This window comes from Dreissena polymorpha, chromosome 16 (genome assembly GCF_020536995.1).
Source record: "Dreissena polymorpha isolate Duluth1 chromosome 16, UMN_Dpol_1.0, whole genome shotgun sequence".
In the NCBI taxonomy this organism is placed as follows: Eukaryota; Metazoa; Mollusca; class Bivalvia; order Myida; family Dreissenidae; genus Dreissena; species Dreissena polymorpha.
Window position 1 is genome coordinate 37,609,578 of NC_068370.1, and position 26,026 is coordinate 37,635,603.

The 26,026-nt window shown below is 36.9% G+C and overlaps 1 protein-coding gene across 6 annotated transcripts in view; it reads right to left on the reverse strand.

The window, feature by feature from the left end:
• Positions 1–6,002: 6,002 nt before the first annotated feature.
• Positions 6,003–26,026, reverse strand: part of LOC127862153 (protein O-linked-mannose beta-1,2-N-acetylglucosaminyltransferase 1-like) — a 75,821-nt gene continuing 55,797 nt past the window's right edge. For all 6 annotated transcript variants that reach the window (XM_052401149.1, XM_052401152.1, XM_052401150.1 and 3 more), the window contains 10 exons: positions 25,069–25,194; positions 23,938–23,996; positions 19,206–19,278; positions 17,503–17,631; positions 16,477–16,667; positions 15,718–15,826; positions 15,016–15,087; positions 14,751–14,792; positions 8,843–8,910; positions 6,003–8,665 (listed from right to left, as the gene is read on the reverse strand). In XM_052401149.1, the coding sequence (XP_052257109.1) occupies positions 8,584–8,665; positions 8,843–8,910; positions 14,751–14,792; positions 15,016–15,087; positions 15,718–15,826; positions 16,477–16,667; positions 17,503–17,631; positions 19,206–19,278; positions 23,938–23,996; positions 25,069–25,194 (951 nt within the window). In that variant the 3' untranslated portion in view covers positions 6,003–8,583. The remainder of the gene's footprint in view (positions 8,666–8,842; positions 8,911–14,750; positions 14,793–15,015; positions 15,088–15,717; positions 15,827–16,476; positions 16,668–17,502; positions 17,632–19,205; positions 19,279–23,937; positions 23,997–25,068; positions 25,195–26,026) is intronic.

The window sequence follows — 26,026 nt, forward strand, 5'->3', positions numbered from 1 at the left end:
GCCTTCTGTACCAAGAGAATAAACCTAAGCGTCCGAAGTTATACGCAGCCAACGATTTGAAAAATGTAGAAGTCTGGCCCCTACTGGTATTTCCGGCATCGGAGGAGAAGGCGGTAGAAAGGGTAGGTACCTAGGGCTGATAAGGAGGAAGTCCGCCCCTGCCGGTAAAAGGTTTGGAATATCTCTTATCCGGCTGAGGTTTGTTCTTTCTACCAGATTTCTTAACAGAAGATTTCTGAGAAACAGAAGGTCTGTTAAATGAAGACTGTTTATTAGGAACTGACCGAGGATTCAAGGAAGGCCTTTTAGAGAAAATGTTATTCCTCTTATCCTTCTTAACTACTGGATTTGCCGGTGGTCTAGACGCTGGTCGCTTAAAGGCCCCTTGGCGTTATCCAGAGTTGTTTCTAGCTAAAGAAGCATGAAGTTGATCATCTTTGTCCGCTGAAATTGCGTCTTGTATCATTCCACCGAAAAGAAATCCTGATGAGAGAGGCGCCGTTCTGAGAGAATTCATACCTGGTTCTAAAAGAAAATCTTTAGGTAAAGATGAAAGGATAAGATCTCTACGAATCCTTAGCATCTCCGACATTGAAGAAGCAGCATTATGTAAAAGGGACAATGTTGTTCGTGAAAGATGAGTTAACAAATCACGAAGTTCTTCAGGAACCGCGTCTGACCATTCACACACCAACTCCAAGAGAGTTGCTAGCATGAGATCTATCTGGTTGGTAAGACCTAAAGATCTGCGTTCTCTCCCTTCCCAATGTACCAGCATGGAATAAGGTACAGAAACAGGAGTTGAAGAAGTAGGCATAATAAGAAACAGCTTATTGATGTCAGGATCCTGAACCGGTAATTTGGCAAAATCCAAGCCGGAAATTGGATCTGGTACCGGAGGTTTGTAGCTTCTAGCACGTTCATTCTGTTTAGGATCAGATAAATCCTTAGGCACTTTTCACAGTTCTCCACGTTTTGGAATGGCCTTATTAGCTGATTCCAACGATTGAAAAACTGATAAGACAGTAGAACCAATAGGAAGGCGTGTATCAAGGTGAGAAGTAGCCTTAGAAAGCCTGTTGGGATCAATTGTACGAACTTATTGTTCCGTGATAGAGATCGTAGAATTGGTAGACATCTCAGCAGGTCTAGGGCAATAATCATCACCGAGAGTTCGAAATATCAGTTCATAGATCTGATTAATTGATGCCAAATATTTATAAGTGTCATTATTGAAATCTGCCTCTGAATCGGCCTCTTTGTCTACGACACCAGCAGTGTGCATTGAATCAGCGGAAACAGAAGTGGAATTGCCAAGCCGATTATCAAACACCAGATTGTGAGTATATGGTTATGATGAATGACTATCCACAAAATCAACACCCTGATAATTAAAAGCGGAAGAAGACGGTAAATCATCAGAATTGACCGGTACAAATTGTCCGGAAGAATCTTGAAACCACAAAGTGTCCGGATTCGACGGTGCAGCAGGAGGAGGTACCCGACGAGGTAGTGTAGCCGATACCCGTGGAGCAAAGCAAGTATCCGTAGTATTTAGATAAACACCAGAAGTCAAGGTCTTCGAACTATTACCAGTCATAGCAACATGTGTAAATGTTAAACTGGAAACTGGAAGTGGAAACAAGGGTACAGCGACATTACAATCCGAGACAGTAAAGTACTGTAAAGGATCAGAGTAGTCAGAACGACATTGTCTACGTGAAGCATGACTACGAGCTTTATCCCTGCGATGCCGAGAAACAGATCGGCTGCAATGGGAATGGCGTCTCTTATAATAACGTCTCCTAGAGTCCCTAGATGATCTGTATCGATCATATCGACGCCGTGAATGAGGGCTGCTCGATAAAGGAGATCGTGTACGACGTCTACCTCTATTGTCAGTACTAGTTGACGAAGAAGAGGTAGAAGAAGAGGAATAGTCCGAAGATGATGAGCGATGTCTCTTTCTGAATGTTGATCGATGACGGGTGACCGGTACCCGGTGACTGGTAATCGTGACCGGGCCGGTCCCCGGTGGTATTGACCGGTGACCGGACCGGTCACTGTTGATAGATGACCGGTGACCAGACCGGTCCCCGATGACCGGTGCCATGGACCGGTGCCCGGTGACCAGTACCACGGACCGGTGACCGGACCGGTCCCTGGTGACCGGACCGGTCCCTGGTGACCGGTTCTTCGGACGGGTCCCCGGTGAACGGTGCCACGGACCGGTCCCCGGTGACCGGTCCGTTTCCCGGTGACGTAGCATAACATGACCACTGTTGTCATCAGGTAATGGCTGTTTGGAGGCTGCCAAATGGTCCAGCATTGGTCGAAGTCCTTGACCAATGCCATCGGGCAAAGACCGGTTGACGGATGTCACCATATGGTCTGCTGTTTATCGACTTTCTAATGAAATTAGCGTGGTGCGATCTACATCTTGCCCTATACCCGGTGACTGATGCTGCATTTTCTCATCCGTAGAATGTTAAGTCACCTGGAATTTCTCATCTGATGAATGTTCATCTGCCCGTTTTCTGCTCAGAAACGTTCTGCGACGGATTGCTTTCTGCCACGTCGCATCGTCCCACGCTCTGCAAACAGAACATTTATGTTCAACGGTACAATTAGTACGTGGGAATCCCACGAAGCCTTAATGTGTCCATAAGAGCCTCTTATTTGTAGACTCATTCTTAAAAAGAAAGGAATCTACGTAAGAGAACAGTTTAATTGAAAAAAATAACTGAAATAAACAGTAAAGGAAAGCAGAAACACTGTACAATATAGTCAATACTTGTTGACAAAAAAGTCACGAAATGCGCGTTCTCTATTCATGAGCACATGTAAAAACCCGGCAAAGTGTTGAAAATCAATTATATAACAACAAAATAATACGAGAAAAGATTTCTGAATGAAGCAAAAACGATAAATTATCTAATTCATCCATTTCAAACCTATATAACGACGCAGAATATAATAAAAACACCCAAATTTCAAAGCCGATGAAAAATGGCGATCTGCACGGCGTTCGGTGGCAGGGGATATATCTTTAGGGTTGGGGTTACCTATGGTCTTTAAAAATCAATTTGGTATTTATAAGATGTATTTCTTGTGTTAGGTTGTAGGAAGAATGTCTCAAAATTTTGGAAAAAAACATTAAAACTAGCCACAGCTCCCTAGCAAGAAAATTTTGAATCTTCAAAAAGGAGGTTCTCACTTTGGGCGGAAGTCAATATTTCACGCTGCAGAAACAGAACAAAACTTTGAAGGTAAATTCTTAAAAATCTAAACGTATAGGAGACACTTTTCTAGCTAAATAAACAAAGCACAGGGATGAAATCAATAAGTGATGTAGCCAAAACTAGGATTGCATTCTGTGTGAATGTTCTGTGCATGCCATGAAATGGATCAAATTTCTCAATTTTTCATTAAAAATGAGGTTGGTGGGGGGAAAGACTGAGGTCCATAGTTTTACAAGTGTCTTTGGTTGTATTTTCAATGTATATTGCCTATGTTATGACACTGACACAAAAAGGCTTTCTTGTGTCACTTTCTGTTTTGATGAAATGGATTTGACTGTTTGCGGCCTTTCAGAACTCAAAATTTGGTCAAAAATATATCCCCTACCCCCTTAATTATCCAGAAAAGTAAGAGGAGTTGCGGTTCTTGATTTCCGGTAAGGTTACATTGTACTATGTTTAACCTAATCTGTTTTCAGTTAGAGAGGTGGCCAAATTCCGGCGCTTGAAGATTTCTGGTGAAGCTAACCCACCTTGAAAGGTATAGCTAGGGATAGCAGGTATGTATGTATGACATTAAAACTACTGCTGATAAAAAGTATAGTGGGATGTCAAATACACTATCACGCGACTGTTGCCTAACCTCAATCATAGTGCATGCTACTACAGCGGGGTTAAATTTGGTATGTCTGGGAAACGTTGTTTTGTTCTCAAAAGATAGAGGCGATCTTGTATTCTCGGGTGCTAACAACGCAATAGTAGAAGTTAAGTTTCTTTGTATTCACAGTGCTCGATTTATAAAAAATTGAACATGAATAACTACAGGTATACTATAGATAACAACAAAAAAGCTGTATAATCGCTAAAACCGAATATAAAAAACAACTAAATATAACAAGAAATATCTTTAAAAAAGGTAGTCGGCCTAAATGGTGACCTTTAAATAAAGTTTGAAATTTACGTTTCTAAATAATTAAATTGAAATCAAAAGTTAAACTTTTGTTTTTTTTTCCTTGTTTGTCGCATATTCACTGCATGAAATGTGTTTTATCATTGTCAAACCATACATTATTGCAAGCAGATAAAAAATAAAAAAATTATACTACGGGAGTGCACATCATATATGTTATCACATAACTTATTATGAGTGTATTTCTTCACTATTGAAATATATTGTATGTAAATATTTGATTTACACACAGTTTTCTTTCGACACATTTAAATCACACTTTCATAGCTGCGCCATGCGAAAATGGGTCTTTTGCATTTCAGCCAGCGTATCTTAAGCCCAACCTGCGCAGTCTGGTCAGAGACGATGATGTTCGATATAAAATCACTCAATGTGTTTTGGTCTCATTATGTATTTCCTGACGAGACTGAGAGATGCACAGGCTGAGTTTGGCTATATTTATGATTGGCGCATATGGAATAAGACCCAGTTTCCCATGACGAGGATCATTAAAAGTCTCATCGCGAATTGTAAATGGCACATTTAAGCAGTATGCTTTTCGATACAAAACTGAATTGAAAATAGCAAACTGGTAAATAAGGGCAGCCTATCCAGGCGTTCAGGAACGATTTCCAGACGTGCTGACAGAGTACGGCAAACATTTGTGGTTGGATAATTAAACGATTTCCCTCTTATCATGACACTATACTATTTCGGTAGTGTTTGTTTTCTCATCTTGAAAGAAAAACTGTGTTTGTCCATAGTCAATTATATATTCCCTGGGCGATTTATGAATGAGTACTGACGCTGAAATTCTGTGAGATGGATTTTAACGCGTAATTGTAATTGGGCCACAATTTGTGTTGTTTGAACATACAGAGTAGTCGAGAATTCCTTACACTGAACAGTGCTACATCATTTACACTGAGCACAGACACAGTGATGTAGCCCAAGTTCAGAGGTTTTATCTCGAATCAGCCTATGAACTATTCAAATATAATCATGCGTGTCTGCTGGCGTTATGCAAGTCATTTAAGGTGAAAAGCTGGGTAAAACAGCTACGCATTAGTGCTCTATGCCCATGTTTAGGTCAAAGTTGTTGACACCGTGTGAACTGCTAGGGTAACAAGTAATGCATTAACAACAAAGTACGGGTGAACAGGGCTGTCTTTATGACTACCTAATTTGTGTGTAAAAAGTATTGCTCTTAGATTTATGTTTTATTTATTTTCATCAATTATCTTATTGTATATTTTGAATTTGTATATGGTATCAGAAAGCAAAAGTTTTGTACAGGGAATTACCATCATGAAATTATATTCTTAGTTAGAATTAGCTATTTGTTATTCCAACAATGTTCATTTTATATGATGGTGATTAGTTATAAGTGATTGCAAATTTTCTTTATATTCAGTTCTCATTACCATTTTTATCATACTTTCCATGCTTTCAGAATGTCAAATGGGCCATGTTGTTGTTATTTTGCCTAAGTTATCTCTATAAAATAAATAGGATGATAAAAAGTGCACACACATTTCGACCCATGCGTTAAGACACACTATTTATATATTTGAATGGCTTGTCTTCATTTCAAACTTCAGATTAATTTTGAACAAGAGCATCGCATAACGGGTGCCATGCTCGGCTGGGAAAGCTTGTCAGATTTTTTTTTTCTTTTAGAGGTCACAGTGACCTTTACCTTTGTTCTAGTGACCCAAAATGGGCGTGGCGTGTAGAACTCATCAAGGTGCAACTACATATGAAGTATTAAAGTTGTAGGTGGAAGCACTTTGATTTAATTGAATACATACATGTTCCCATTGTCATCCATTTACTATAAATATAAATATAGTTTGACAATATACAAATGACACACTAAGCTAATACACTATCATCCAGTGAAATAGTATTATTTAACATAAATAGAATTAACTATTTACAGCATAGGTGGTAAGATACCAATAACACTAAATCAACGAACATACAAACAGAAGCAACATTTTTCATTATAACTATACTATTCACATATTATTTAATATCAATTTACTTCAAAAGCCAAACTGGGTAGAATAACAGCTCGTGTAGAAGGCAAAAAAATGACCCTAATCAATTACAATATATATTTGCATAACGTTCATATTGCAAATTATCTGTTCACATGTAAGATTTCATAATGAAAATCTGTATTTAGCACAGCATTATTAAGATTTTTTACCAGATGATCGACTACTTTTGAAGGAAGAATATGTGTATTACCGTCACATTGCTAATCATGATAGATAGAAGTTTCACTTTTGTATGTCATGAACCTTCGCAAAAAATGCATTATTTTGTGTACTTCATTTCAAGTCACTTTCTAGATAAAATGTACAGGAATGAATGGTCAATTTAATCCTCTCATCACTCTTTATACCTATGTATATCAAGTTTCATGATCACAATCTATGTACTTTTCGAGTCTTTTAATTTTTCTCAGATCACAGAGACGGATTGATGGGTGAATAGAGGAAAGGATTACCAGTAAAGGCAAACATTAAGTCAGATCTGTATACCATGTTTCATGACAATATTATGTAATTGTTGAGAAAAAGAAATATTTAGTTTTGTTCCATTTTAGTATGAACAGAAAACTGACTTTTTAATTATTATAAAAATTTAATGGTCTCTTATAAGTAACACATGACCCTTGGTAAATATATCAAGTATTGTTTTATAATACTCTTCAGTGCTTCTGAGAAATAGCATGATCCAGTTAAATGATATGAACTTTTCTCTTATTTCAGTTTCTGATAAACAGACAGGCGAATGAACAGCAGAAGGTTTTAACAGACACACATACAGAAATCTATAGCTGGATTTATAAAACAGCAAAAATAATCACAGATTTTTTCACAACAAAATATTTGTCAGTTTTTACTTTCAATATCAAAATCACCATCAGAGACCAAAATCATCCGATTCTTAAACAATTGTATTTCTTCTAAATAACAGACATTAACACAGAATATATTGGGGCCATGCTCTGTGAAAAAAGTGGTTTAATGCATGTGCGTAAAGTGTCCTCGCACATAAGCCAGTGCAGTCTGCACAGGCTAAGCAGGGACCACACTTCCCGCTTTTATGCCTCTTCTTAGCGAAAAATATAATTTAGGGCAAAAGTGTTGTGCCTGATTAGCCTGTGCCAACTGCACTGGCTATTGTGCGACAACACTTATTTACGTACATGCATTAAATCCCCTTTTCACAGAGCCAGGCTCATGTATATGTAACAGACCAAAAAGAAATCATTTGGTAAAACAGCATCATAGTCATGCTTGCCAATGGCAGAGGTCAGTATTTATCTTTGGAAACAAACAAAATTATGTTTCAATTGATCACATATTTCTAGAGATTCATCTTTGGCTGAAAATTTCCATTTGCGAGTACTTAAAAAAAACAACTTCAGAAGTATCACAGTTTATTACTCTCACTTCTTTTCATAGAAATCAATTATGCTCAAGACATTTTTAAATTCTACACATGTGACTTGCACATTTCAGTCACTCACTAGACACTCACTTTATTTACATACTGCATGAACAGACAGTTTATATAATTTCGTTGGCAATACATGTAAATACAAGGGAATGCAAAAAGTAAACAACATGATGCATACCATCTGACACTGCTTCACCCGCATCCTACAACAATAAGCAGGACTGCAGACTTTCTATTCTGTATGTGTATGTATTGAGTCTACATTGTACCCATGTATTAATTTATATATTGGTATTAATCTCAATGTTGTAAATTTTAAATTTATATTGCTAAAATTATATGTTTATATGTCATTGACCACTGTTGACTACATTGTGTATTATATCTATTATACGTATGCGTTCTCATGGGCTAAAAGCCTAAGGTATTCTGAAATAAATCCTACTCAAACCTGAAACATATATACATGTAAGCATATGTGCATCAGCCTTTATTCTTTTATTATATGCACTTTGAAGTGTATGGTCAATCTGCATTGTCTATCCTTATAGAGGTCAACCAGGATTTCTATGTATGTATATAGAGGTCAACCCACATTTCTATGTGTGTATATAGAGGTCAACTGGCATTTCTATATGTGTATATAGAGGTCAACCGGCATTTCTATGTGTGTATATAGAGGTCAACCCACATTTTTATGTGTGTATATAAAGGTAATGCAGCATATCTATGTGTGTATATAGAGCTCAGTCTACAGTTTTCATGTGTACTTGGGTCAGCACGCATTATGTATGTATATATTGGTAATCTCACATTCTCCAATGTATATAGATCAACTATAAGCATATATGAGCGTGCAGTCTATATGCATATATATAACTATTATAAGAGAGCCCATGTTCTATGAGACTATGAAGTTCAGCCAGGTTTCTCTGTTGCTGGAGTCTCTTTCTTGGGCTCTTGCAGGTATATGGGATTCACATCAGCAGGCTTGAGATCACTGAAGAATACAAAGGGGATGTTTATTTGTTTGTCTTTCATCACAAATACAGTTGGTTTGAATAAAAATAAAGATGTGTTAAACAAGTAAAAGTCTGTAACAAGAATTCACATAAAGGTTCATATAAAATATGACAATTTTTGCCCCACATCAAAGCATAAATACTTGTGTACTTACGAGTACGGTGAGGCAGGGACACCCACTATCACCAGATGTTTCCCATGTAGGAACTGTCGCCACATGCTCTGTACAAAACGAGAGGTACAATTTAAACAAGAGCACCGCCTTGCGGGTGCAGACCGCTCATCTATTTTTTCTTTTTAAAGGTGTAGGGACCTATCTCAATTTCAATCACAAAGGAGGGAGGGGTGGAGTGGAGAGGGGTGTATAGTGTGGTGGTGTAGTCATTTATTACATTATCTTCCAATAATGCAAAAAAAAATGCAATAAAAAAAATATTTATTTTTTGGGGGGGGGGATTCTTGGGTGGGAAGGGATGGTTGGACGGTATTTCAAAAATAAAATACTAAAAATAAATATTTGTGTTTTTTAACAATGTTTGAAAAAAACAAGAGATGTGTTAGTCAGAAACACAATGCCCCCTATTGCGTCGCTTTGAAAAAAAAAAATGTTTTTTTTTACCTTTGACCTTGAAGGATGACCTTGACCTTGAATTTCCACCACTCAAAATGTGCAGCTTTATGAGAACGCCACTTTGAAATATTATTTTTTTGACCTTTGACCTTGAAAGTTGACCTTGACCTTGAACTTCCACCACTCAAAATGTGCAGCTTCATGATAACGCCGCTTTGAAATTATTAATTTTTTTACCTTTGACCTTGAAGGATGACCGTGACCTTGAAAAATGACCTTGAACTTCCACCACGCAAAATGTGCAGCTTCATGAGAACACTGCTATGAAAAAAACAAAAAAACTTTGACCTTGAAGGATGACCTTGACCTTGAAGGATGACCTTGACCTTGAACTTCCCCCACTCAAAATTTGCAACTTCATGAGAACGCGCTTTGAAATTATTTTATTTTTATTTTTGACCTTGAAGAATGACCTTGACCTTGAACTTCCACCACTAACAAGGGCTGTTTGTATAACATGCATGCCCCCCATATGGACTGTCCATTGTAGTGGAAGCCATTGTGTGAATACGTTTTTTGTCACTGTGACCTTGACCTTTGACCTAGTGACCTGAAAATCAATAGGGGTCATCTGCGAGTCATGATCAATGTACCTATGAAGTGTCATGATCCTAGGCAAAAGCGTTCTTGAGTTATCATCCGAAAATCATTTTACTATTTCGGGTCACTGTGACCTTGACCTTTGACCTTGTGACCTCAAAATCAATAGGGGTCATCTGCGAGTCATGATCAATCTACCTGTGAAGTGTCATGATCCTAGGCATATGCGTTCTTGAGTTATCATCTGAAAACCATTTTACTATTTCGGGTCACCATGACCTTGACCTTTGACATAGTGACCTCAAAATCAATAGGGGTCATCTGCGAGTCATGATAAATCTACCCATGAAGTTTCATGATACTAGGCGTATGCATTCTTGAGTTATCATCCAGAAACCATTTTACTATTTCGGGTCACCGTGACCTTGACCTTTGACCTAGTGACCTAAAAATCAATAGGGGTCATCTGCGAGTCATGATCAATCTACCCATGAAGTTTCATGATCCTAGGCGTATGCGTTCTTGAGTTATCATTCAAAACCCATTTTACTATTTCGGGTCACCGTGACCTTGACCTTTGACCTAGCGACCTCAAAATCAATAGGGGTCATCAGCGAGTCATGATCAATGTACCTATGAAGTTTCATGATCCTAGGCCCAAGCGTTCTTGAGTTATCTTCTGACAACCACCTGGTGGACGGACCAACAGACCGACCGACATGAGCAAAGCAATATACCCCCTCTTCTTCGAAAGGGGGCATAAAAATGCCGCTTATTTCATCAAGATTGGACAATAAATGTGGCCTCTAGAGTGTTAACAAGGTTTTACTCTATATAGCCATAAAAGGAAAAATGCCCAGTCCCCTTGGGGCCATGTTTTTACACCAACTGGCAACATTTTCGAACTCGTCCAAGATATCATTAGGATGAATCTTCTGACCAAGTTTGATGAAGATTGGACCATAAATGTGGCCTCTAGAGTGTTAACAAGATTTAACTATAGCCATATGAGGAAAACTGCCCCGCCCCTTGGCAGCCATGTTTTTCAAGCAAAGGTTACCATTTTTGAACTCATCCAAGATATCAGTGGGACAAATCTTCTGAGCAAGTTTCATGAAGATTAGAAAATAATTGTGGCCTCTAGAGTGTTAACAAGGTTTTACTATAGTCATATAAGGAAAAATGCCCCGCCCCCTGGCGGCCATGTATTTCAACCAACCAGCACAGGGTTTTTTTCCCCACTTTTTGGGACGATAGCCCATGGCTTTGGAATTGGGAATTTTGTCGGCATTTTCATGAAATTGGGAAAATAAATTCATTAGCCTTTTTATTCCAAACGAAAAGTCCACTGATTAGGGAAATACTAAATTTGATATAACTCTTTATAATCAATCAAATTAAAAGAACAACATCATATAATACTTTGTTAGATGTAATTGAACTATAATTGAGATAAAATACACATAAGACACTTATTTAAAAAAAAATTTTTTTTTTTTTTTTTTTTTTTTTAAATTGGGAATTTTTTGCCACATTTTGGGAAAAAAGTATACTTTTTGGGATTGGGAACATAGCCGAATTTCGGCTATAAAATCGGGCCAAAAAAAACCCTGCGGCATCATTTTCAAACTCGTCCAAGATATTATTGGGTAAATCTTCTGACCAAGTTTCATGAAGATCAGACAATAAATGTTGCCTCTAGAGTGTTAACAAGATTTTACTATAGCCATATGAGGAAAAATGCCCTGCCCCTTGGAAGCCATGTTTTTCAAGCAAACGTAACCATTTTCGAACTCATCCAAGATATCATTGAGACCAATCTTCTGACCAAATTACATGAAGATTAGACAATAAATGTGGCCTCTAGAGAGTTAACAAGTAAAATGTTGACACGGCACAACGCACAACGGACAAAAGGCAATCACAAAAGCTATAAAGCTATAAAACAAGAGGGCCATCAGGCCCTAAGGCGCTCACCTGAAAGCCAAAGGACCTAGACTATTCTGAAAAAAATGCAAGCTGATTCATGAAGATTATTTTGGACCAAAAAAGTGACTTTTAACATGTTTTTTTTATATTTGACCTTGTGACCTAGTTTTTGAGCTCATGACCCAGCTTCAATCTCTGGCAAAATTTCATTGGGACAAATGTTCTGACCAAGTTTCATGAAGATTGGCCAATAAATGTGGCTAATATAGTGTCAACAAGTTTTCACTAAAGCCATATAAGGACAACTGCCCCCCCCCCCCCCCGGCGGCCATGTTTTTCAACAAACCATAACCATTTTCAAACTCACTCAAGCTATTGTTAGAACAAATGTTCAGATCAAGTTTCATAAAGATTGGATAATAAATGTGACTTCCTTCTAGAGTGTTAACAAGGTTTTGTAGTAAATAGACATTTAAGGAAAAATGCCACGCCCCCTTGTGGCCATGTTTTTTAAATGATCTCAACCATTTTTGAACTTAGCCCAGATATTATTAGTTCAAATATTCTGACCAAGTTTCATGAGCATTGGACCACAAATGTGACTTCTAGAGTGTTAACAAGGTTTTACCATACAGTAAAGCCATATAAGGAAAACTGCCCCGCCCCATGGCGGCCATGTTTTTCATTCAACTGGAACCATTTTCGAACTCGTCCAAGATATTATTGGGAAACATGTTTTGACCAAGTTTCATAATGATTGGACTAAAAATGTGACTTCTAGAGTGTTAACAAGGTTTTACTATAGCCATATAAGGAAAACTGCCACGCCCCCTGGCGGCCATGTTTTTCAACCAACCTGAACCATTTTTGAACTTGTCCAAGATATTATTGGCACACATGTTCTGACAAAGTTTCATGAAGATTGGACTAAAAATGTGACTTCTAGAGTGTTAACAAGGTTTTACTATAGCCATATAAGGAAAACTGCCACGCCCCCTGGCGGCCATGTTTTTCAACCAACCGGAACCATTTTCGAACTCGTCCAAGATATTATTGGGACACATGTTCTGACAAAGTTTCATGAAGATCGGACAATAAATGTGACTTCTAGAGTGTTAACAAGGTTTGCTATATATAAAACTGCCACGCCCCCTGGCGGCCATGTTTTTCAATCAACCGGAACCATTTTGAACTCGTCCAAGATATTATTGGGACACATGTTCTGAGTAAGTTTCATGAAGATTGGACAATAAATGTGGCCTCTAGAGTGTTAACAAGGTAAATGTTGACGACGCACAACGCACGACGGACAAAAGGCGATCACAATAGCTCATCTTGAGCACGTTGTGCTCAGGTGAGCTAAAAAATAATGGGGGGGGGGGGGATCGAGGGGGGCGTGGGGGAGTGTTTGGGTGTAGTCTAATGTGGTATGTCAGGTAAGATTTGTTTTGTCAAAGTATCAATCGAATCGAATCATAAATACAGAAGTTATGGCAACTTTAGCAAAATTTAATAATTTGACCTTGAGAGTCAAGGTCATTCAAAGGTCAAGGTAAAATTCAACTTGCCAGGTACAGTACCCTCATGATAACATGAAAGTATTTGAAGTTTAAAAGCAATAGCCTTGATACTTTAGAAGTAAAGTAGATCTGAACACAAAATGCAACCATATATTCAAAGTTACTAAGTCAAAAAAGGGCCAAAAATGACAACCAGAGTTATGCAACTTGTCCTTTACTGTCCCCTTATGATAGTTTGCGAGTGTTCCAAGTACTTAAGGGGTAAAGTGAACCAAAACACAAAACTTAACAAAATTTTCAAGTATAAAGGGCCCATAATTCCGTCAAAATGCCAGTCAAAGTTACATAACTTTGCCTGCACAGTCCCCTTACGTTGCAAGTATGAAAGCAATAGCTTTGATACTTAAGGAGTAAAATGGACCTAAACACAAAACTTAACCAAAATTTTCAATTTTCTAAGTATAAAAAGGCACATAATTCTGTCAAAATGCAAGCCAGAATTATCTAACTTTGCCTGCCCAGTCCCCTCATGATAGTAAGTAAGTGTACCAAGTTTGAATGCAATAACATTGATACTTTATGAAAAAAGTGGACCTAAACGCAAAACTTAATCGGACGCCGACTTTGTTTACAAAAATAGATGAGCTAAAAATCAAGTTTACTATAAAATCTCAACAGCTCTTTAGAAAACCTTTAAAACATGAAATGCAATACTTTCTTATCAGAGGAATATAAATGTTATATATGTTCTCCTGTTATTTTACGTTAATTTCTGTTCTTTGCAATTTGTTCCCTTGGATCTGATGTGTAAGTTTGCAACAGTACTTGAGTCATATCACAGCAGCCAGTTAACCGACACAAACTTGTCCCGGGTTAGCTGATTAACCAGTACTTAGAGCACACACTTAACTCTTCCAGTAATTGACAACTGTCCTACTTTAATCAGTGGTGGAAATGGGGGAGGGCAATGGCTGTAAAATAGATTTTGGCCGTGCTCTGCGAAAAGGGGGGTCTGATGCAGTCTGTCCGCACAGGCTAGTCAGGGACGACACTTTCCACCATTATCATATTTTTTGTTTGAAGAAAGTCTCTTCTTCGGAAAACTCCAATTGAGGCGGAAAGTGTCGTCCTTGATTAGCCTATGGTGACTGCACAGGCTAATCTGGAAGGACACTTTACGCACATGCATTTAACCCCCTTTTGACAGAGCATTGCCCATTTCATGATCAACCCTGACACAAGTAATGTAGCAAATCCTGGGAAGGAGCCCACGATCATCAGGTTCATAGTCCAGTGCTCTACCAACGGAGCTACCTGGCTTTCACTCAGGTGTCTTAAACACCTATACAAATATGAGTGTGACACATGCATGCTTTAAAGATGTTAATGACAGAAGAGTGTAACATTTATCACAAATGTTTAGGCACAGAGACAACTCTTACCTTGTGGAATCCCCTCACGTCCAAATCCCACAGCTTGTAGCACTGAAACAAACAATATTGAAATTTAACTATATTGAAAAACATTATTTTTCTATTGCATATTCAAATGCTAACTCATTTTATAACAAAAGTGCAATTAACAAAGACTGGTATTTTCAATTATAAGGAGATCTTATGTATATATATGGTATTCAAAAATTGCAATAAACTTTATTTGTTACACTTGGTGCATCTAGTACAATTCAATAGCTACCCGGTAACATACCCTGGCAAGCTGTTTCCATGTTTCATAATCCTGAGGGGTTTTCATCTTTATATACAAAACAAATGTCTCATCCTACAAAAAAAAAATACACATCAGGCTTTGTAATTGATCTCTGAAGCATTTAAAATCCATTCAATGCGCAGTGTGATAGAATTATCAAACATATGCAATCATTATTTCATGATAAACATAGAATCTTTGTGTTTAAACATGTTACAATGTACCAAACAAATAAGAATGTATGAAATTAACAAATTGCTAAAATACTCTTTGGAACTTTTTTTCTCTCTGATACTCCATGTTTTTTTGGATAAATTGAAAGACAACTCCCGAATTTTTTGGCTTTGGAATACAGTGATCTCAGCAATGGTGTCGGTTCTAAGGCAAGTATTGATAGAAATGATATCACAGAGTACCCTCGGCCCTACTTTTCATTCACATATTTGATAGATAGTCATTACAGCTGTTATTTTACTAGCCTCACCTACCTTTACATGTAGAATAGTTTCTCAACTGAATTTTGAAAAAAAAGTATTTAAGTGTTTCAAAGCAAATTTGTAAGAAATTTTTTTGGAGCTCTGTGCTGTTGAATTTAAATGGCTTAACTGAAATTGACAGTGGATTAACCTACAATACATCTTCTATAAATCTACAGAAAAGAGGTTGGAGACTTAATCTTCTTTAATGAATAGATCAACTTACATTATAGTCAGGAATGAAGTGTTCATCACATGGATTCTTGGAATGATCCAGCACTTTGGCACTTTTAATTAAATCTCGAACTAAAACTTCGTAATTTTCACTGGTTATTCTGGAATTTAACATATTTAACACAATTTACATCAAATTGAATGCAAAAAGGTGTATTAAAAATATTCTGACCTGAATTCTTATGGGTATTTCCTAATTATTAACTTGATTTCTGCAATTGCCAACTCCCTGTATTTGTAATTGCAGAGCAAAACAAAAATATACTATAATTTCTAGTGCGAGTCCATTTATCATAAATAATACATAACATATGTATGTGATACAATAATTGTTTACATACTTGTTTTGAAGTGTATTAGCAATTACTAACTTCTGCAAATCTTTCAATCAATAATTTGTTGTTTTGTAATATTTCCTTTCGTTTTAACTGTTACTTAATTATCCACATCTTTCAATCACATTATTTTATCCCCACGCTCCGAATTTGAGCGGGGGCATTATGTGGTTATCTCCGCCGTCAGTCCGTCCGTCCTGGCCACTATCTCTTCCTACACTATAAGCACTAGAACTTCGAAAATTAAACACATGGTAGCTATGAGCATATGTGTGACAGTGCACTATTTGGAATTTTGATCTGACCCCTAGGTCAAAATCTGCGGCGTGGGGATACGCGTCAGCCGCGCCATTTCTAGTTTAAATTCAAACAAGTTGTGTGTTTTTCGATTTACTTGTGTATTAAATGACACTTACTTATCCACATCCTTCAGTTTCACATCTGGTTTACTCTGTAGTTTGTGCTTGCTGAAATAACTCTCCTGGAAGTGTGGGTTGACGTTCAGACCCTTGGCCCCGAAGTGGTAGGTACGGGACACGTCTGGGATGATACACTCTCGAGACTTTCGGATTCCATTGTTTCGCATCCACATGTCCCAGTCCCAAAGCTGCAAATTTGCATACAGAATTATCAGGGATTACTTATATATGCACAATTTTTCAAGAAAAAACTCAAATTCAATGTCGCTATTTTACACGTATTACAATATTACTTCTTACATTTTACACATTTTTACAATATCTAAAGAAAAAAATCTAAATTTAAGAAATTCTTTACAAAGCCATATTTGCAGACAGACTTACGAATATCAAAATCTTACTTTCGTACATCCACGAAACAATAATTATTTAAAACTTCATACAAAACACACTGAATGGATTATTTAAATACCAAAAACTAACAACAGGCTATCTTCAGTTTTCTGATAACAATCACCTGATAATATAGCATTTTTAATTAAATTTATTTTGCTTAAGTATTTTTATTTCATTATAATACTCACAAGATTGTGAAACAAAATAAACAGTAAACATCCTTTGAATAAATGCACATAAGAAATTCACACAATCACTTTCATATGCATCATATCTCTTTCCAACGGCTACCTCTACCCCTCCCCCCAAACAATTATTATATTATAATAAATTACTCAAAACAATCTCAACCATGAGCATAAGAGCCTGGTTCTGGGAACATTGGACTGCATGTTGCAAAGGCTTATCATGAGTGACGACAATTTCCGCTTTTATTGAATTTTTTGTTGAACAAGTTTCTTTTAAAAGAAAATCCAGTCTATGCAGAAAGTGTCATCTCTGATAAGCATGTGTCGACTGCACAGTCTAATATGGGACGACACTTTACCCACATAAATTTTACCCAATTTTCCCACAATGAGACTCATACCATTCAAACTCATGGTAAAGTGTCACCCTCCAGTATACCTTGTCAGCTGAGGGCCACTGTGGTAACAGCTCATCCATAAACAGCGATCGTTTCAACATCCAACCGAGTCCAGGCATTGTCTCAATCCGGTACAGCAGCCTCTCATCCTGACAGGAGTGTTCATATCCCTGAAAAAGATGAGTGTTCATATCCCTGAAAAAGATAGGTGTTCATATCTTTGAAAAAGACGAGTGTTCATATCCATGAAAAAGATGAGTGTTCATATCCCTGAAAAAGATAAGTGTTTATATCCCTAAAAAAGATGAGTGTTCATATCCCTGAAAAAGACGAGTGTTCATATCCCTAAAAAAGATGAGTGTTCATATCCCTGAAAAAGATGAGTGTTTATATCCCTGTAAAAAGGGACTGTACTGAATCACAGTTTCAATGATTTACTTACCAAGGGTACTAGTTGTGAACCTTTTCCATATCCCATGTGGGCCTATGGGTGAAGTCCACAATGGAATGATGATTTGTTCATTTTTTAAAAGTGTTTTACCTTATCACCATGTTATAATTGCAGAGAACATAGTTAAGTGATTGTTTATTATGGTGTCACCCCTTGCACTAAAGGGCAAGGAATTATGACACATGAGACATAATTGATTCACATCTTAACTAATTATTCCTATCCTATACCCATGGTTTTCAGGAAGAAGAAATCAGTACCTGTAAAAGTGACCAGCTTCTGGACAGGCAACAGGCCCTATCAGTGTATGCACAGTGCATGACTTAAAACATCCACCTTCTGAATCATTCAAAGTAAGTGTTGCAAATAATAGAGTTAACTGATCATTCCATGCAGACACCCACAGTTTAGCTGTACCCTATATCTAAATGACATCATTACAACCAAAGCAGGGTGTTACTTAGTCCACATATACCTGATCATTTCATGCAGACACCCACAGTTTAGCTGTACCCTATATCTAAATAACATCATTACAACCAAAGCAGGGTGTTACTTAGTCCACATATAACTGATCATTCCATGCAGACACCCACAGTTTAGCTGTACCGTATATCTAAATAACATCATTACAACCAAAGCAGGGTGTTACTTAGTCCACATATACCTGATCATTCCATGCAGACACCCACAGTTTAGCTCTACCCTATATCTAAATAACATCATTACAACCAAAGCAGGGTGTTACTTAGTCCACATATACCTGATCATTCCATGCAGACACCCACAGTTTAGCTCTACCCTATATCTAAATGACACCATTACAACCAAAGCAGGGTGTTACTTAGTCCACATAAACCTGATCATTCCATTTAGACACATAGTTTTGTAACTTGATTTCCTGCATACCATTAGAATCATGGCTACATGTAAGTGCTTCCCAGTAAACTACAGGATTTTTTTTGGAGCCTCATATCTAACATAATTATTATTAATCTGATTATAAATAACAGTATTTCATTTTTTATAAGTGAACGTTAAACTGCATTTTAAAAGTGATGTTATAAAGTGTTACATAATTATGTCCCTGTAAAATAAACTCAATAAACCAATTAATAAGTTTATTGGAAAAGTTCTGCAACTTTGTTGGGAAATCTTGTTAGATTTTTATAAAAATAATTTCTTTTTGCCATTGGTCAAATCATTCCATTGTATAATGACACATATAATGGCATATTGGGCATCATTAAGAGGCTGTAATTTTGGGGGAAAAAATCCCTGTACAAGTAGTACCTGGTCATTCCAGGCAGACACACAGTAAAGTGTGGGATCCTTGACCAGCAAGGGCATTGTCTGCTGGAAGTACCTACAAACAGACAAATATTGAACATGAATACAAATATAAGAACTTAAATGAGACTCATTTACTTTCTGGAGAAAAGCAAATAAGTTGTGGCCGATTTTGACTGCATACACATACTTAAGTCTCAAAACAAATATTGCTAATTAAATGAAGTACAAAAATATCTTTTCCAATCTGTTTCTATCCATATTTAAAGAACATTTAATCACGAACGTTTTTTTTTTCACCAAATGGAAAATACAAAGTCTATGATTACAATAGTTATCAACCATAGACCCATTTTTAGGTAACAAGAGAGACTGAAGACCCTTAGTTGCTTGAAGTCCCAAAACCCCTGAACTGCGCTGAGCAGCGTTTGTGATGGTGCCATAACCATTTTAGAAATCAGCCAAGATATCATTAGAACAAATTGTATGGGCAAGTTTCATGAAAAATTGCGCAAAAATATGACTTAAGGAGTTAACAAGGTTTCACTATAATCAGATTAGAAAATGGTGGTCATGTTTTGTGCTTACTAAAAATCAGGGCCAGACAATATAAATCACAGTGACATGATTTGAACAAACTTGGCAGAGAATAATTATATTTTGTTACATAACAGATACAAAACATATAAGGCAAGGAGAGTATCAAGGAACAAGAAACCGTCGGAGATGGGTGATGCTCCCCAAAGATTTTTTTTGTCACAATATTGCACTACATTTTCAGATAAAAGAAAACGTTTTGAGAGCACAGTAGTTGGGGGGACAATAATTTTTTTATAGACAATTTCAAAGGGCCAAAACTCTGTGAAAAATAATCCGACCAGAACCCGCTGATAATATGCACATCTCCTCTTGGTAGTGAAGCTTCCCATAAAGTTTCATTGAATTCCGGTCATTAGTTGCTGAGAAATAGCCCGGACAAGAATTTCACTATTTGTACAGTTAATGGAAAATTTCAAAGGGCCACAACTCTGTGAAAAATCATCTCACCAGAACCGGCTGATAATATGCACATCTCCTCTTGGTAGTGAAGCTTCCCATAAAGTTTCATCGAATTCCGGTCATTAATTGCTGAAAAATAGCCCGGACAAAAAATTTGCACGGACAGACGGACGGACAGACGAAGCGGCGACTAAATGCTCCCCACAAATTGTTTTGGGGGAGCATAAAAAAGGTACCCCTTGGATGAGGAAAATTTTGACCGCAATGATGCATTGAACTAATTTGGAAGAGCACCACCACATGATATTGCATAAAAAAATACAAAACCCATTTTCCTTACAGTTTCAGAGGATATGTTTTTAATCATATCCATAATTCACAATAAATGGCAACTGCACATGGGAGGGGCTAGTTTTGAAACAAGTGGCATTATTTAAACAAGATGTGTTTGTGAAACACTATGTCCCCACCATATATTTGACCTTTGATCTTGAAGGATGACCTTGACCTTTCACCACTCAAAATGTGCAGCTCCATGAGATACACATGCATGCCAAATATCAAGTTGCTATCTTCAATATTGCTTAAGTCATGGCCAATGTTAAAGTTTGACGCAAACAAACCAAAAAACAAACCAACAAACAAACAGAATGAGCAAAAACAATATGTCCCCCATTATAGACTGGGGGACATAAAAAACTGTGTAGGGTTCCGGATATGATACTGTCACTATGTACATGTAATAGAAACAAGAAACACAAAAAAGACCAGTTTTAACCCTTTTAGTCTTCCAGTTTCAAAGGAGAATATTCATTAAGTTTTCATTATTTACATATCAGGGAAACAAGTCACCACTAGTTGGGGTCAATTTTGACCCTTGGATGAGGATTTGAACAATCTTGGTAGAGGACCATCATATTATGTTATATAGCAAATATTACAGTTTTGGCCCTTGTATAGTTTTTTTTGCTATGTCAGTCTTTAGAAATCATGTGACTTTGATCCTGGAGGTTTCTTACCAAAGTTTTTTTTTTAATCCCTTTTTAGTCTCATGACCTCAATATGCAATGGACCGAAAGGATTTAAGCAATTTTGAATGAGGGTCAACCAATGATCATTCCTGTGAAGATTGGTTGAAATCTGTTTAGGGGTTTAGGAGAGGTTTTTACAAGAAATTTGCCACTGCACCCACCCACTGCCAGAGAATGGAAAACACGATATACTAAAAGCTCCAGGTCTATCAAGCTATATCTAAGTGCTTAGATAAGCTCAACAAGAGCTGTCAGAGGACAGCGCGCTCAACTATTCGAGTGCTTGACAGTATAACATAAGCCATCATGGGGAAATTGTTCATATTCAATAATTTATAAGACGATCTTTCAAAAATAAAAAAAGGAAAACAAAAATATTTTTTTTGGGGGGAGGGGGGGGGGGGGGTTGAGAGGGGGTATAATGAGGGGTGTGGTCATTTATAAGACGATCTTTCAAAAATAAATAAAGGAAAAAAAAAGCAATTTGGGGTGGGGGTGGGGTAGGGGGTGAGAGGGGGGTATAACGGGGGTATTCTGACAGGGGGGGGGGGTAGGGGGGTCATTTATTATTAGATGATGTTTAAAACAAAAAAAAATTGGGGGGGGGGGGGTGAGGTTGGGGGGGGGAGGGATTCTGGGTAGGGGCGTGGTGTATTGTTTGGGTGGAATCCATTATGGTATTCAGGTAAGTGTTGTTTTGTCAAAGTAATAATAAAATGTGATCATAAATAAAGAAGTTATGGCAATTTAAGCAAAATGTTCAATTATCTAAGTGTAAAACAGGCTTTAATTATGTCAAAATGCTTGATACAGTGGTCTGCTCTTGTTTATAGGTTGAGGTCATGTTGGTAGACAAGTATGCAACATATAAAAGCAATTTGTCAAAGGATATAGGAAATATTTGGGGTAGTACACAAATTTTAACATAGATTTGTCAATAATATGCATATTCTAAGTATAAAAGGGGCAATCATTATGACAAAATGCTTGATAGAGTTGTCTGGTCTTGTTTATAGGTTGGGGTGATGTTGGTCAACAAGTACCGTAAATCTACGAAAATAATACGCACTTTTTTACCTGCCGATTTTTTCTTCAAGTAGGGGGTGCGTATAATATACGAGTTTAGAGCAGAACAAAATTTTTCCTGTTCAAATTTTCAACTTAATCGTTATTAGATTCGCTGCAGCCATTTTGAACTACACCATCACATCAAAGGGGTGCAACAGGGCTCGCGCTGTCGTTCGCCATTTGAGCCATTTGCAAAAACATTGAGAATTTGGCTCAATAAAAATCTCATTTGTGAAAATGCAAAAATCTAGTAAAATTTCATTGAAAACATCCGCCATTTATATCAGACTGGTTTCCGATATTTGTCTCTTTGTTTTAATGAAAGTTTTCGCAATTCGAACAGTAAACATAACCCAGTCTATACCCGATTATGAGACATCACTTGACCTTATTGTTATTGAAGTGCGCATGGTAGCTGGCCAATAAACATTAAGCTCACTTACACATGAAATGACGTTGTTGAATGAAACGTGAGAACAGGAGGAGCTATCGGATAATATTGGGTCATTCATGCGCAGACACTGTATACTTTGAATACACAGTTAATATCGTCGTCTGCCTACAAAATAGCGAATTAGTTATATGATGCTAATAGAGTCTATTACACCTGTATGCCGATTGCCGAATTAAATTGAAAGGTGATAATTAATTAATTTGTTTTTTACTCCCAAACTAGCCTTAATGACAGCAGCGTTTTTTAATTAAAGAGATCATGAAAAACATATTTTAAGTTATATTAAAGTATTGAGTTTGTAACACTTCGGAAAAGTAATTCATCTAGACAACTATAAAAATGGAAGTAATCATTTTGTCTTCTTATTACTTCATTATTATTATAATTATTATCGTCCCCAATATTGTTGTCCCCAATATTGTCAAATTGAATTAAATGTGAAAACAAAAACAGTGTCTCTGCTTCTTTCTTTTGTAATTATAACTGCTTGACCCGGATGTCAGCAAGGGGCTTGGTAACAATCAATGGTAATATAAACAACAGACAGAGATATTTATTATGCAACTGTCATAACAACAGCACTATACCACATCCGATCAATATACTAGGGTATTACTGTGAAACAGATAGTTGACAACACCAAATTGATTTTCTATTTTCACAACACAAAAATATATTGACACATTTTTTCAGAAACGGCCGATTTCGGACACTGATTTTTTAGTGCGTATTTTACTCGGATTTTCAATTTTTACCGATAAATTTTGACCAAACTTGGGGGTGCATATTAAGCACGAGTGCGTATTATATTCGTGGATTTACGGTATGCAAAATATGAAAGCAATATGTCAAGGGACAATGAAAATAAATAGGCTAGTACGAAAACTTTAACATTTGCTGCATATTCTAAGTGGAAAAGGGGCCATAATTATAACAAAATGCTTGATAGAGCTGTCTGCTCTTGTTTAAAGTTTGGGGTCATGTTGGTATGCAAGTATGCAAAATATGAAAGCAATATGTCAAGGGACAATTAAAATAATTGGGATAGTACGAAAACTTTAACATTTGCATGCTAACGCTAACGGAATGGAAACGCCGACGCTGGGGTGAGTAGGATATCTCCACTATATATATTTCATATATAATAGTCGAGCTTAAAATGAGAACCCTATAATTCACTTACAAAAAGAAATCTGGAGATACATCAAGATCTTCTTCAAGGATAATGATATGTTGGGCATCCTGAAAAGCAATAAACAGTATACGACTTATGAAAATAATGCACTTGCCAAAATTCAGCAATAACTATTATTATAATATTATAATTGAAACGTTAACTTCTGTATAAACAAGAGCTGTCACCATACGATGACTTCTGCACATTATAAACGCTTGGTAGAAGTAATGAGCTTTTTTCGAAACCTTAACGCAGATTTAAAACCTAAACGCTGACCCTAAGTTCAAGGTCAAGGTCACAGGGGTCAAAATTTGTGTGCGTATGGAAAGGCCTTGTCCATATACACATGCATGCCAAATATGAAATTGTAATCTGAAGCGACATAGAAGTTATGAGCATTTTTCGATACCTAAACGCAAAGTGTGACGGACAGACAGTCCGATCACTATATGCCCTCCTTCGGGGCCATAAAAATTAATAGTGCTCAACAGTAACACGAGGCATCTTTTAGTTTGAAGTTTGCGCTTAACCAAAAGAAACGGTTAGCCCTAATTGTAAAATGATTTGCCTTTAGATAGGCAAATTATTCTGTGACGTGAAGTTACTTTATACACACTATACATGCACAGCAAGCATTTGGACCGCTTTATTTAACCCTTTCCAACTTAGAAGCTGAGTGAAAATGGCTTTGTGCAAACAGCATAAAACCAGAACTGCCTGCAAGTAACTCGCAGTCTGTTCAGGTTTAATGCTGTTTGCTGCTCGTCAGTCTGCATTGGCTAACAAGAGACAAAACTTTCTGTTTTTACGGTATATTTCGATTTAAAGAAGTCGTTCTACATTTAATCCACATGCATTGAGCATAGTTTCCCCAAAATGAGGCTCTGGTTATGTAATACCGAGAATGAGTTGAATGTCTCTGTAATAACCTACCGGGAATGTGTTGAATGTCTCTGTAATAACCTACCGGGAATGTGTTGAATGTCTCTGTAATAACCTACCGGGAATGTGGTAAATGTCTCTGTAATAACCTACCGGGAATGTGGTGAATGTCTCTGTAATAACCTACCGGGAATGTGTTGAATGTCTCTGTAATAACCTACCGGGAATGTGTTGAATGTCTCTGTAATAACCTACTGGGAATGTGTTGAATGTCTCTGTTAGGCTGAACTTGTAGTGCTGGCTGATCCTGGCATTTTTTTGACTCAGTGGTGCATGCTGTACACCTCGGACATTTAACAGGCGCGTAACAGCTAGTGGCTCCTAAAACCGGAATGAGAAACATGAAATACAACTGAAACCAGAGGGACAAACATTATTCTAACATGAATCACACCTAAATCCAAAATGAGAAACATTATTATAACATAACACATGAAAACTATCTCTGATTGAACTGTGAATTTAAAATGGGCTAACATGAAATACACCTGAAACCTGGTTGAGAAACATTATTTATTCTAACATAAAACACCTGAAACAGAAATGAGAAACATTTTTATAACATGAAACACACCTGAAACAGGGTTGAGAAACACTATTCTAACATAAAACACAAAAACTTTCTCTGATTGAACTGTGAATTTAAAATGGGCCAACATGAAATACGCCTGAAACGAGGTTGAGAAACATTATTCTAATATAAAACACCTGAAACCGGAATGAGAAACATTATTCTAACATTAAACACACCTGAAACAGGGTTGAGAAACATAATTCTTACATAAAATCACTGAAACAGAAATGAGAAACAATATTCTTACATGACACGCGAAAGCTCTTTCTGATTGAACTGTCAATTTACCATGGGCTATAGCAGTTATGGAACTGCATATTTAGCTTTGTGAAGAAGTCACATACAACATATCGTATTTAAGTTTTATGAAAATATTTGTTGAAAGAAACAAGAGATGTGTTCGTCAAAAATACAATGCCCCCTACTGTGCCGCTTTCATTTATTTATTTATTTTTTATCATTTGGCAGGTACATATAATTTTTACTAGGGATGTTATACTTTTTAAAGGGATATAATAAAAAAAAATATGTATATTAAATGATCTGTACCTGCTAAATGATAAATATAAATTATCTCCC